The 12,942-nt window shown below is 45.6% G+C and overlaps 1 protein-coding gene across 1 annotated transcript; it reads left to right on the top strand.

The window, feature by feature from the left end:
- Window positions 1–6,085: 6,085 nt before the first annotated feature.
- On the top strand, window positions 6,086–12,226 carry LOC126994237 (uncharacterized). The gene is made up of 3 exons (XM_050853519.1): window positions 6,086–7,074; window positions 7,745–7,856; window positions 11,941–12,226. The coding sequence occupies exons 1-3, from the start codon at window positions 6,618–6,620 to the stop codon at window positions 11,945–11,947; spliced, it is 576 nt and encodes a 191-aa protein (XP_050709476.1). The 5' UTR covers window positions 6,086–6,617; the 3' UTR covers window positions 11,948–12,226.
- The last annotated feature ends 716 nt before the right edge of the window (window positions 12,227–12,942 follow it).

The raw sequence follows: 12,942 nt of genomic DNA, 5'->3' as shown, positions 1-12,942 counted from the left end.
TCATCAACTCTCTTCTTACTTTCTTTTATTGCTTGTTTTAATTTCATTTTGCACTCTCTATATTTATTTTTTCTTTCCCTTTTTACTTGTTCAGACACATTTCTTTCTTGAGTTTTCTTAAGAAGTTCCCTTTTCTCTTTTACTATCCTCCTTATCCTCCATGAATTTCCTTTTTTTTCCATCTCTCACCAGTTTCATCCCTCACACTTTTTTGTTGCAGTTACCAATATTTCTTTAAATGTTCCAAAAAAAATTTCAATATTTGTATCATCTTTTACACTTTCCCATTTTTCACTTAAGGCCTCTGCCATTTCACGATTATACTCATCTTTCATTTCTTTTTCCTGTAACTTTTCTATCTTCAGTATCTCCTTTTTTACTTCACCTTTCTTTTCAAACACACACTTTTCTTTCAGCTTTAACTTTGCCAGCACTGCAAGATGGTCAGATCCATCGTATATCTGTGTCTCTATATGTGTATGTGTGTGTGTGTGTGGGGGGGGGGGGTGCATGTGTGTATATGTGTGAGTGAGTATGTGTGCGTGTCTATTTGCGTGTGTGTGCGTGCGTGTATGAGTGTGTGTATGTGTGTACATGTGTGTGTGTATTTCTATGATTAGTGTGTCTGTATGAGTGGTGCGTGTGTGTGTGGGGGGGGAGGGGGGTGCATGTGTGTATATGTGTGAGTGGGTATGTGTGCGTGTCTATTTGCGTGTGTGTGTGTGTGTGTGTGTGAGTGTGTGTGTATGTGTGTATATGTGTGTGTATTTCTATGATTGGTGTGTCTATATGAGTGGTTTGTGTGTGTGTGTGTGTGTGTGTGTGTAAGTGGTTATGTGTGTGTGTGTGTGTGTTTGTGTTGAGTGCGAGCGCGGAAAAGCCCGCGGTCGACGACGGCATCATGTGAACGTTTATAGCCTATTATTACGTATATTTTTTTTTAATAAAGAACAAGATCTCGGCTGTCAGGGATTTATTTTTTAAGTTAAAAGGCATAACAATCTCCCTTAATAAGTGCAGTATATTTTTAAATGTATCATAGTTTGATAAATAACTTAGAATTGCTCTTGACTAAATTTGACCGAAACTAAAAGCTCGTGTCAAAATGTAGCGACAGAGCCTAAAGAAAAAATATTTATTAAGCGTTAGCGACGGGCACTTTTGATAAATATCTATCTTAAAATTATGGAGAGTGCACCTGTGACCACCATCACCACAACACTACGATTTCGATAGGGTGTAATAATTTTCATGTCGCGTGGAGGGGTTGCCAGATGTCGCTTTCTGAACGAAACTTACTGGACAGTGTGACACTACTCTCTATAGCCGACTGTACCAAGGTCTGGTGGAATAATAAAAAAAAAATAATGTGATCCACGAAGTGACAATCTCTCTCTCTCTCTCTCTCTCTCTCTCTCTCTCTCTCTCTCTCTCTCTCTCTCTCTCTCTCTCTCTCTCTCTCTCTCTCTCTCTCTCTCTCAGACGCTTTCGGCTCTCACAACAAACACTTCCAAAGGCCACAAGGAAGAAGGAGAGTTGCGTGCTCATGTTAGTTTTCCTTCACATTCATGGTGCTTAAGCCTGCTCACACTATTACACCACAAGGAAGATCTCTTTCTATCTTCTATCGATATTTTCACGCTGACTGCTCTTCTGAACTTGCTAACTGCATGCCTCCCCCCCTCCCTGCTGCACGCGACTTTCTACTCATGCTCATCCCTATACTGTCCATACCCTTTATGCAAGAGTTCAACAGCATCTTCACTCTTTCATCCCTCACGCTGGTAAAATCTGGAACAATCTTCCTTCATCTGTATTTCCTCCTGCCTACGAATAGGCGCACCTGACATTACCAAATGTGGGGTACAAACTTGGCGGAGGGACTGTTTTTTGGGCGCCATTAAAGGTAATGGCTAAAGAGTAGCTTAGCCGGATATTTTGTTTTTATTTATTAATGAACCACGAGCCATCCTAGAGGTAAATCAAAGTATGTGATTATCTTTGTATTCATTCATACACACACTGGTAACATTTCTGTGGAGTCTGATTCACTTATTAGCGTGAAATTCTATTGTGATAAACAGTCACAAATTCGTGTCACTAGTAAAAATGAAACTAGTAATTAAAGTTTTGGCACCATGAAACATACACAAATATATAAATATGAAAGCTCACGAAGTCACAATAAGTGGCACCACCTGCTCTACGTAGTAAAAGTATACTATTTTAGGTATCTGACACCAGCAATATGGCAGGCTGCTGCTGCCTCGGCCACAGATTATTGCCAGATTGTCGTACTCAGCCGATTATTTTCCAACCTTCCTGCCCCAAAACTGTCTTTTGGACTCCAAAAACGAAACTAATTTATAGTTATCGTCAAAAGATTAAGATTCTGATGTTTCTTGGCAATAGTTAGGCGTCAAGCACCGTTAAATACTATGCTCTGAGTACGATAATCTGGCAACGGTGGCTATACGTATTTTCATATTATTGTTCTGTTGTTTATTGAATATTGTGATAAAAAAAAGAATACGCATAATTTTAGCTAGTTTTTGGTTATAAGGATTCTTTACGAAATACAAGTATATAATAACATTACCTTCTTTTTCTTAGGAAACGTCCTGAGTCCTGGATCGGCTATGGTATTGTCAGGTGCGCTTATTGAACTCTTTCAAGAGAAGGGTATCAGGACACCTCTCCTCCCGAAATTGACCTCTCTTTCGGCCACCTCCTTTGATTATTTTTTTAGGAGCAGCGAGCAGCGGGCTTTTTTTTATTGTTTACTTTTTTGTGTGCCCTTGAAAAAAAAAATAATAAATCGGGTTCTCAGGTTTCTTTACTTCACTTTCATGGTGCGTAAACTATCACTGGGCCCACAAAACTACCCATCAAAATACAAACACAACCTCCACGAAATCCTTATCATGTATTTCTTCTTTACATTCATGGTGCAGAAGCCTCGTCAAACAATCACTGGGCTCACTAAACTGCCCATGGGAATTGCCACAACCCCACGAAAGCCTTATCATGTTATTTTTTTCCCATTCATGGTGCGGAAGCCTTGTCAAACTATCACCGGGCTCACAAAACTACCCACAGAAATACTAACACAACCTCCAAGAAAGCCTGATAATGTTGTCAAACTATCACCGGGCTCACAAAACTACCCACAGAAATACTAACACAACCTCCAAGAAAGCCTGATAAAGTTGTCAAACTATCACCGGGCTCACAAAACTACCCACATAAATACTAACACAACCTCCAAGAAAGCCTGATAATGTTGTCAAACTATCACCGGGCTCACAAAACTACCCACAGAAATACTAACACAACCTCCAAGAAAGCCTGATAATGTCAAATTATCACCGGGCTCACAAAACTACCCACAGAAATACTAACACAACCTCCAAGAAAGCCTTATAATGTTATCAAATTATCACCGGGCTCACAAAACTACTCATGGAAATACTAACACAAACTCAACCACGAAAGCCTTATACAATGGGAGTTTGTTTCCGCGTAAAGTCTAGAAATGTTTTGATAATGTCTTTTGCCAGTCCTTCCCCGGCACGTTGGTCTTTTCCTGCGTCTGTGTGTGTGTGTGTGTGTGTGTGTGTGTGTGTGTGTGTGTGTGTGTGTGTGTGTGTGTGTGTGTGTGTTGAACGTAATTAAATCAGGTTTCTGACAAATTAAGGACGTATTTATTTGCTTGACTTAATATTCTTACATTTTCAATCAAAACGTTTATATTCTGGTAAGTTTAAGATTATATGCTCAGAGACACATAAGAAAGAAACACACACACACACACACACACACACACACACACACACACACACACACACACACACAGTTCAAGGGCATCGCAAGCATACAATTTTATCACATCTGGAAATAACAAGACCATAGTAATGAAAATACGCATGAAAGGAGTCAGAAACAACACCAATAAAGTTCACCTCTGAATTTTCCGCGGGACACGCCACGTCGGAGACACACGCAGTGCCGCTCGCCCGAGGCACTTTCATCGCTCCCAAAGATAACTAGACCAAAGAAGTAAAAGTCGCCAAAGAGTCAGATATTGCACTCAAATTAAATATGTATCTGCACTGTATTTGTTTTTTACAGCACAGAGCAACTCGAGGGCAACAAAAGATGTAAAAATAAACCCGCTAACTGTTGCTCTCATATAGCGATAAGTATATAGTGGCCAAAATAGAGGTCGATTTCGGATGGAGAGGTGTCTTGATACACTCTTTTTGGCAGTAGAGAAACGACATGGCCATATAAGACAGAAACAGCCGCTCAAATGTTCCCGAAGCTTTTCCTACGCACTTGAATACACCCATCAAAATGTAAGCGAAGGCAAATATATCAAATTATTGTTTTAAAGACATATTTAACCGGAAAGTGACGAAATGAAAGGAACAGAAACGACTCGAGAAAATGCAATAGGAGGAGAAAACTAGTTTTAATAGCAAAGGTAAGCGTCTCACCCACTGAACCGCATTATAACGTATAAGCCCACTACTTCTCAGTATGGAACAAAAGGCACGTCCCATATCTCATAAAGTATTAGACTTGTCTGGATGAAATTTGGTAGGCGTCATCTTTGTCAAGTGGCCATCTACCCCTGAGAAAATGATTGTTGTAGCTGCAGTATCTCAGACGTATGAGACTGATATGTTTCAAGCCTTTAGCGGTAATATTTTACCTTATCTCTGGGGATCATCAGAACATAAGTTTATCATGTGGGTTTTTGTTTTACAAGAGGTAGGCTACTTCCCCACACTCCACCTAATTATTCAGAAGCTTCCTGTAGCATAGTCAGCTGCAGAAGCTTTCTTTACACGCCCCGATGGTATTTCATGCGCCTCGGCAATGCGTTTGCCGTTGCTGTCTCTCAAGTCTCTATAATAATTTTCAAGGGTAAAATATTTATCTCCAACATAGCTCTGGATGTCATAATAAGCACTCCTTGTCATGGACTTGGTGGTGATGGTGGTTGCTGCCACAGAGTACAAATTATATCCACCACCTGTTTGCAAAGAATTGGCAAGTTTGACATTATTTTCAGAAAAATTGCCATCCCTGACTGTCTTCGAAGAGCAGTAGAACACTTCATTGTGGCATATTTTGCACTTTACAGGCAATCAAATGTCTGTCTGCTGCCTTGAATATGATGCTATGATGGATATGATATGATGGCTAACCCAGCTGGGCATGCTACACTGTCAGTGTTATAGTAGGATATCAATGTATTATTATTATTTAATATCACCACGAATTAGGCATACAATTGTCAATGGAAAAACCCCACGACAGATAGATCACGCCACCTTATAGGAATGTCGTCCGTCAGTGTTTACCGTCTCAGTTTTGTATACTTAGCACTCCGATGGTGCGTGGAGGTCACCTTGACATACGTGACCAATTGTAACCATTATTTTCCAACCTGTAACTCGCGACTCCTTCACGAGAGTCCGACTGACACACAACGACAGTCGCTCTCGCTCCGTCGCTTCTTGTACATAAAGGCTACGAATATAATTCGCCTTAAGGAAGCTGAAGTCTTAATCAACACCCTTTAAACGCCCCCCGACAAGCCCGTTACATTTGGTGGCAGCGGTGGGAATTATTACCGTTACATTTGGTTGGAAGCGGTCACCCCGCGCCTGTGCCTTCGCTACCTCGTTCTCCTCCAAGCCACGTGAACTCACCAACAAACTCCGGGGACAGGCGTACAAGGGAAGAAGGAGTCAACGCACCTGCCGTCCGCGGCAACGCACAAGGCGCCAGCTACAAGCATCTCACAAGTCGCCACCTACGTGCAACTCACAAGGCGCCAGCTACAAGCATCTCACAAGTCGCCACCTACGTGCAACTCACAAGGCGCCAGCTACAAGCATCTCACAAGTCGCCACCTACGTGCAACTCACAAGGCGCCAGCTACAAGCATCTCACAAGTCGCCACCTACGTGCAACTCACAAGGCGCCAGCTACAAGCATCTCCCAAGTCGGTGCAACTCACAAGGCGCCAGCTACAAGCATCTCCCAAGTCGCCACCTACGTGCAACTCACAAGGCGCCAGCTACAAGCATCTCCCAAGTCGCCACCTACGTGCAACTCACAAGGCGCCAGCTACAAGCATCTCCCAAGTCGCCTCCTACGTGCAACTCACAAGGCGCCAGCTACAAGCATCTCCCAAGTCGCCACCTACGTGCAACTCACAAGGCGCCAGCTACAAGCATCTCCCAAGTCGCCACCTTCGTGCAACTCACAAGGCGCCATCTACAAGCCTCGAGCACACCAGCTATAAGCAACTCTACAGGCGTCCAGCCTACAAGCCTCGAGCACACCAGCTACAAGCCTACAGGCTCTACAGCCTACAAGCCTCGTGCACACCAGCTTCCAGCAACTCTACAGGCGTCAAGCCTACAAGCCCCGAGCACACCCACAGGCCTACGCAGCCGATAGCGAGGGCCACAATCTACAAGCCGCTCCCCCGCTTCAAGCCAGCACTGCTACGTACCCTGCAAGCCACTCCACGATACGGCAGAGGTATTCACACCTGCAACGAGGAGGCACGCCCCGCTGACCTTGGGACACCCCGCATGCCCCTCGCTCCACAGCTGGCGGCACCACCGCCGCTGCCGGGAGCATCGGCCCAAACCTCTTCCGGCAAACAGTCAGCAAGGGTACCCGCGGACATCTCCCGGCGACTGCAAGCTGTTCCCACTACCGTCTCTTGCAAGGCGTCTTCTCAAGAGGTTACACACCCAAGTCGTCTTGTCTGCCACCGCCGCCCATCTCTTCCTATAACAAGGACGACGCGGCCATCATACGTCTGGCGGCTGTGTACCAGCTCCCAGCCGCGCACCGCGGCCGCTCATTTTGCTGGGTCAGCAGTTTTTCAACCTCCATTGCGAGTCCTCCGATGTCAGCCCATCCCTCACCTCTCACCGCCGCTGTGGCCGCGGCCGAGGTTTCCTGACGCGCCTACAACGACTGCACGTAACCCAGGGCATCACAAGCCGTCGCCCTCTCCACTACATCAGCTGATTAATCTTGGTATTTGTGGATATTCCCTTCTTGTCCAAATATGCCGACTCGGCTCATTTTCATTATTATCCGTGCAGAGGCACGATTTTTTTTATTTCTGTGTTCCTAACACTGTTAATCAGTCATAATTGTGAGAGTAACGTTCATTCGCATACGATATTGATTCTTTCTTATTGTTTGCTAGCGAGTCTATTGAGTATAGTGTGAGTTCCCTGATCAAAGTTAATCTTCATCAGTGTGCCCTGCCTCCGTTTTCTTTTCACCGCTCGAGAGAAAACGTGAGCTTCAATGGTATACTCACTTACCATACCACCTTGTTTATATAATTATTCTTTCAATATACCCATATCATTAGGGCATTCCATTATAACCTTAACTTCTATTACGTCTAAACAGGCACCTTGCTAGCCATTCTTTCTTGCCTTTTTAGGGTTTCAACGCAAACTATTCATTCATACACGTTGCGTTTATTGGTTCATATTTACAGCTATCAACATATGCTCCTATTTTGTAAATAATTTACACCATAGTATGAACAAAGACACTCTCGCTAAACTCGGCGACACCTTTAAACAGTTGGCTCGTCCTTCAAGTGAAGAGGGACTGGGACATGATACCACAACCGGTGAATTTACTAAGGTAATCTTATGTTCAGGCACTCATTATTTCTCAATTACAGGCCGCAGAATTCGTTCACCCCCGGGTTCGTCTGCATACTTACAACCCACTCAAGGTTCAAGGACACCCTCACCAGCATCCCCTCGCACCAGCCGCAGTATTACAGGCTCAAAGTAAGGTCTCTCTCACCTGTAGTTTTTGCAAGCAATCAGGACATTCTGAACATTCTTGCTTCGCGAAACGTAGGGAATCAACACATTCAAGACAGGGCTCAGATAGGAGGTCAGGAGGTTACAGGGGCGCGCATCATTCATCACACAGGAACCCTAGGCCAAACCATCAGCGGAAGGCTGCCTTTTGCCATATCCACGGGAATTGTTTTCATGATTCAGACAGTTGTTCTGCAATACAAAAGGCCAAAGAGGAACAGAAGTACAAGTCCTCAGCGGACAGTAAACCACACTCCTCTTCTCAGAATAAAAAGACATGACTTCGTGACAGCCCCGAGGCGTACATCCAAGTGTCCCTTAAGGAAAATACTAATTGGGAGCAACTTGACTCCGTCATTGCCGCCTTGGGACGGACAAGCATAATTGCCCTCCCTTGCAAGGTGGGCAACACTTCACTCACCTTAGCGGTTGACACAGGTGCCACAGTCAATGTCATATCCGACTCCGCTTACAGGTCACTGACACGACAAGCGAGTGGGGAAAATTGGCCGCTCCAAGAGAACGACCTGAATGTGGTAGGCGTGACGGGCACCACTTTGGGAATCCTTGGGCGAATACCACTAACAGTCAGCTTACATGAAAAAGTATGTCCCTTTCGAGATTTCTTTTATGTCTCTAGCAGGTTTGCTTTACCTGTAGATGGGATCTTAGGATTGAACGCCATGACAGACCTGCACATCGCCATAAACCCTGTAAGCAACGCGATCGTGTATCAAGGCCGACGCATACAGGGGATGGTCAATCCATCGCCTCTGTCAACTGTAATCTCACCCTCAGAGGTGGAAAATGACCAACCCACCACAGACTCAGGGACTGCCACCGCCCAAGTGTCCCCTCTTACGGTCAAACCACACGAAACCATTGCAGACTTGTGGCGGACAGTAACGGCAGTCGTAGAAGGTCCTCATATAGTTCCGGATCGTGCTGCAAAACTTGTTAAAATCCGTTTGCCTAACGCCCCTCCGGCGGGCAGTGATGTGTGTATCGACGGAGTTCCTCACGTACACCGCGTGACGGTGGAGGTAACTCTTGCAACAGTCAAGGAGGGAGGTTTTGCAGAGGCATTGGTAATAAACACGTCTGGATCCCCTGTATCCTTAAAACACGGTGTTCGACTATGCCAGTGTCTAGTGTATGGGAGAAATGTCGCCCCGGAACCAGCTGAATACCCTTCAGCCCAAGTTTCAGGCATATCCTCGGCGTGTCAGGCTTCTCCCGAACAAGACACAGCTCATTGAGAGGCATTCTTAAAAGTTGCACACTATTCCGAAATTAAGCCAACCTTAGTCCAGCTTCTGGAACATTATCGGGGGGCGCTTGCTCTACCAGGCGAGCCGCTTGGAGTTACGCAGTGTGCTGAACACCACATTAAGTTAAAACCCAATACAAATCCTGTATATATCAATGCGTACAAGCTCCCCCACAGTCAGAGGGAGGTGGTGCAACAACTTATCTCTGAAATGTTAGAACAAGGTGTCATCAAAGAATCGAATTCCCCGTGGAATTCGCCCTTGTTCCTGGTTCCAAAGAAAGACGGCTCTTATCGTCCTGTGATTGATTTCCGGCGTGTGAACACCGCGACCGTGGATGATCATTTTCCGCTTCCCGTTCTTAGAGATCTTCTGATGTGTCTCGGTAGAGGAAATAAAGTCTTTACGAGTCTTGACTTGGTCAGTGGCTACTGGCAACTGCCCATGGCCCCCGAGTCACGTGAAATAACGGCTTTCAGCACGCCTCATGGCCACTATGAGTGGACGAGGATGCCGTTCGGGCTCAAAGGAGCTCCCTTGACTTTCAAGGACAATGAACAGTATTTTTGGTGACTTGCTGGGCAACTCTGTCTATGTGTATTTAGACGACATCATCATAGCAAGTAAGACGTGCATGCACACATGGAAACACTAACAGCTGTCCTACACAGACTTCAAGAGGTCGGATTAAAGCTCAAAATCACCAAATGTGAATTTTTAAAGCCTCGGATCAAGTTCTTGGGGCATGTCGTGGACGAATTCGGCATACATACAGTGGACGACAAAATAAAGGCTATTGCCGAGTTCCCTCAGCCTACGTCTGCGGACAAGGTACGGTCTTTCTTGGGTGTCGCAGGTTATTACAGGCCTTTCATTAAGGACTTCGCAGCTCGCGCGAGTCCCCTAACGCATCTTTTAAAGAAAGACGTACCATTTCAGTGGCTCCCAGCTCAACAAACGAGTTTTGAGGATTTAAAGAAAGCGCTTACACGGGCTCCGGTCCTTGTCTTTCCGGATTTCAAGGACCCCTTTCAGCTTTGTACCGACGCTTCGGCTAGTGGAGTAGGAGCCGCGCTGATGCAAACAGATATGTCCGGCAAAAAGCATGTGATAGCGTTCGCCAGTCAGTACTTACAGCTCCGGAAAGAACTATTCTGTTACCCACCTAGAGGCTCTTGCCATTGTGTGGGCTCTGAAGCATTTTCGTGACATTGTGATGGGGTACAAAATTGTGGTGTTTACGGACCACGCGGCCATAACTTATCTTTTCAAGGTAAAAAACCTACACGTTCTTATGGCAAGATTGTTCTTAAAGATCAAAGAATACAATCCGTAGAGAAAATAAATACCCTGGAAAACAAATGTGGTCGCAGATGCCTTATCTCGGCATGTTCCGATAGGCGCGATTACCACCCCAGAGGTCATCCACAACTTCACTTCACCTGAGCTACACACTGCTCAGCGTGACCACCCTGTGGAAGAGGTTAATTTACGCCCTCGAGTCGGAGACGAATCAAACCTTCCTGAATTGCCAGTTCCTTTTCACAATTCTTCCTATCAGAGGACAACCTCCTTTGTAGGTCATAGCCAACCAAACCGGTACCTATAGACCAACTGGTCATCCCAGACATATACGTCCCCGTGACGCTTAAGCTGGTCCATAACACCCATTGCGGGTCACCCAGGAAGAGACAAGACGCTATCTGTCACCAGACGAAAATTCTACTGGCCCACATTACGGGTTGATGTAGAAAAACATGTCGCACATTGCGTCGTTTGTGCTAAGCACAAGGGGTCCGTCAAATGGCCAGCACCTATGTTGCAATACCCAGTACCAGAGGCGCCATGGGATGTTGTTAATATATACTTAATACACCTACCCCAGAGCCAACATGGCTCGCGCTACTTATTGTGCGTCGACCAGTTCTCTAGGTTTCTTGTTCTAGCGCCTCTCATGGACAAGACAGCCACACGCGTGGCCCATGCCCTCGTGACTCACGTGTTGTGTCCACATTCGTCTCCTCGAATTCTTTTGAGTGACAATGGCACCGAGTTTAGGAACTCAGTATTGAGCGAAATATGCGCTCAGTTTAACATCACGCAATCCTTCATCACAGCTTACCACCCAGCTGCTAATGGGTTGGCGGAGAGGGCTAATAGGAAAATCTTACAGGTCCTCAGGCCTATCGTGAACGATCTCCACGATAATTGGGAGGATTGGCTATCGCATATAGCCGCTTCCATAAATACGTCGTTAAACGACTCTACGGGGAAGTCTCCCTACTACATCTTGTATGGGGTGGAGAAACGTCTTCCGTACGACTTCCTTACAACCCCACAGCAACCTCTCTACAACATTGATAGGTACGCACAACAGCAGATGCATATGTTTTCCAAGATACACTCAGAAGTTAGGTGTACGTTAAAAGCTACGAAGGTTGAAATGATGTCAAAACAACACAAACAGGCCGTCGGTGAATTTCAAAGAGGGTGACACAGTCATGATTAAGCAAGCGGAAAGGAGTTCGAAACTGGGGCTAAATTTGTGGGTCCTTACCGAGTTGTTCGGAATGTCAGGGAAATCGGTTCGAGGTTCTCGAGTCGAATAGTGGAGTCAGTATAGAAGTTCACAGTGATCGTCTGAAAGTAATTCCCTCCCCTTTGTACCTTGATATTGGTACTTCCACCTCAGAGTCAAAAGATCAACAACATAATCCCAAAACCCATAGCTATAACTTGAGACCACGGGTTTAATTACTTCATTCCACCACTTGCAGATCATGATGTTGCGTTTTCTGACCATCTTGTTGTCCCTTGGCTCCCTGCTTGCAACAACACCCATCCACCTGAAGCCTGGTGCCCTCACGGCACACATAGGAGAGGTCTTCCTCATAGAAGATGTGCTCCTCGTAAAATATCCATATACTTCCTTGACCAACAGCACGGACATAATCAGGATAGTCTCAGAAAAACTACTCGGCATGGCAGACGCCATCCGGGCTACCAAGACTAGGGAATCAAAGGCTCCTTCTAGTACCAACTCTCTGACTCTTTTTCAACTACTGGAGGATAGGTTTTTGTTCTTACGGGGAAAAGTTGATGAGGTAAACATGGATTATAGTTTTCACTCCGTTCACTCTCGGGTAACGAGGGGGTTGCTCAACATCGTGGGGTCCGCCTCAAAGTTCCTTTTCGGTACGGCTACCGACGAGGACGTTCGCGATTTGCGGGACCACTACGCTCATGTACTTTCCTTTGCTGCTCGAAATCGCAGGGTGATCAACGCCAATTGTAGGAAACTTGCGCAATTGCATACTAACATTGCGGTACTGCTAGAGCAGACAAATAAGATGGTAGAGGTTATCAACATAGTTGTCAAACAGATCGACCAGGTGAATCAGTTTCTCCTCCTAGATCAGGCCTTGCATGTATTGGAAAACGTCATTAACTCCGTCGCAACGGCAAATCAGCAGGTTATTAGCAACGTGGTTGACGCAGCGCACGGTAGAGTCACACCTGCCTTGTTCCCTCTACACGATTTGAGACCGACTGTCCAGATCGGGTATCAAAATTATAGCCTGACGCCTTTATTCACCCCGGACATGAGTCAATATTTTTACCCCTTGATTGAGTCCAGCCTCACCCCTGATGCCATAATCATTCATGTTCCGTTTCAGACGGCGGACGTGTTTGAGGCACACGAAATTGTCCCGTTCCCTTTTTCGGCAAAGGACGGTGTGTTGGCCCTGGACACGTCCCCGTCTCTTGTTCTAATCGCG

This window comes from Eriocheir sinensis, unplaced genomic scaffold, assembly GCF_024679095.1.
Source record: "Eriocheir sinensis breed Jianghai 21 unplaced genomic scaffold, ASM2467909v1 Scaffold752, whole genome shotgun sequence".
Lineage (NCBI taxonomy): Eukaryota > Metazoa > Arthropoda > Malacostraca > Decapoda > Varunidae > Eriocheir > Eriocheir sinensis.
Note: the sequence above shows the minus strand (reverse complement) of the source record. Positions and strands in the feature narration are given on the sequence as shown.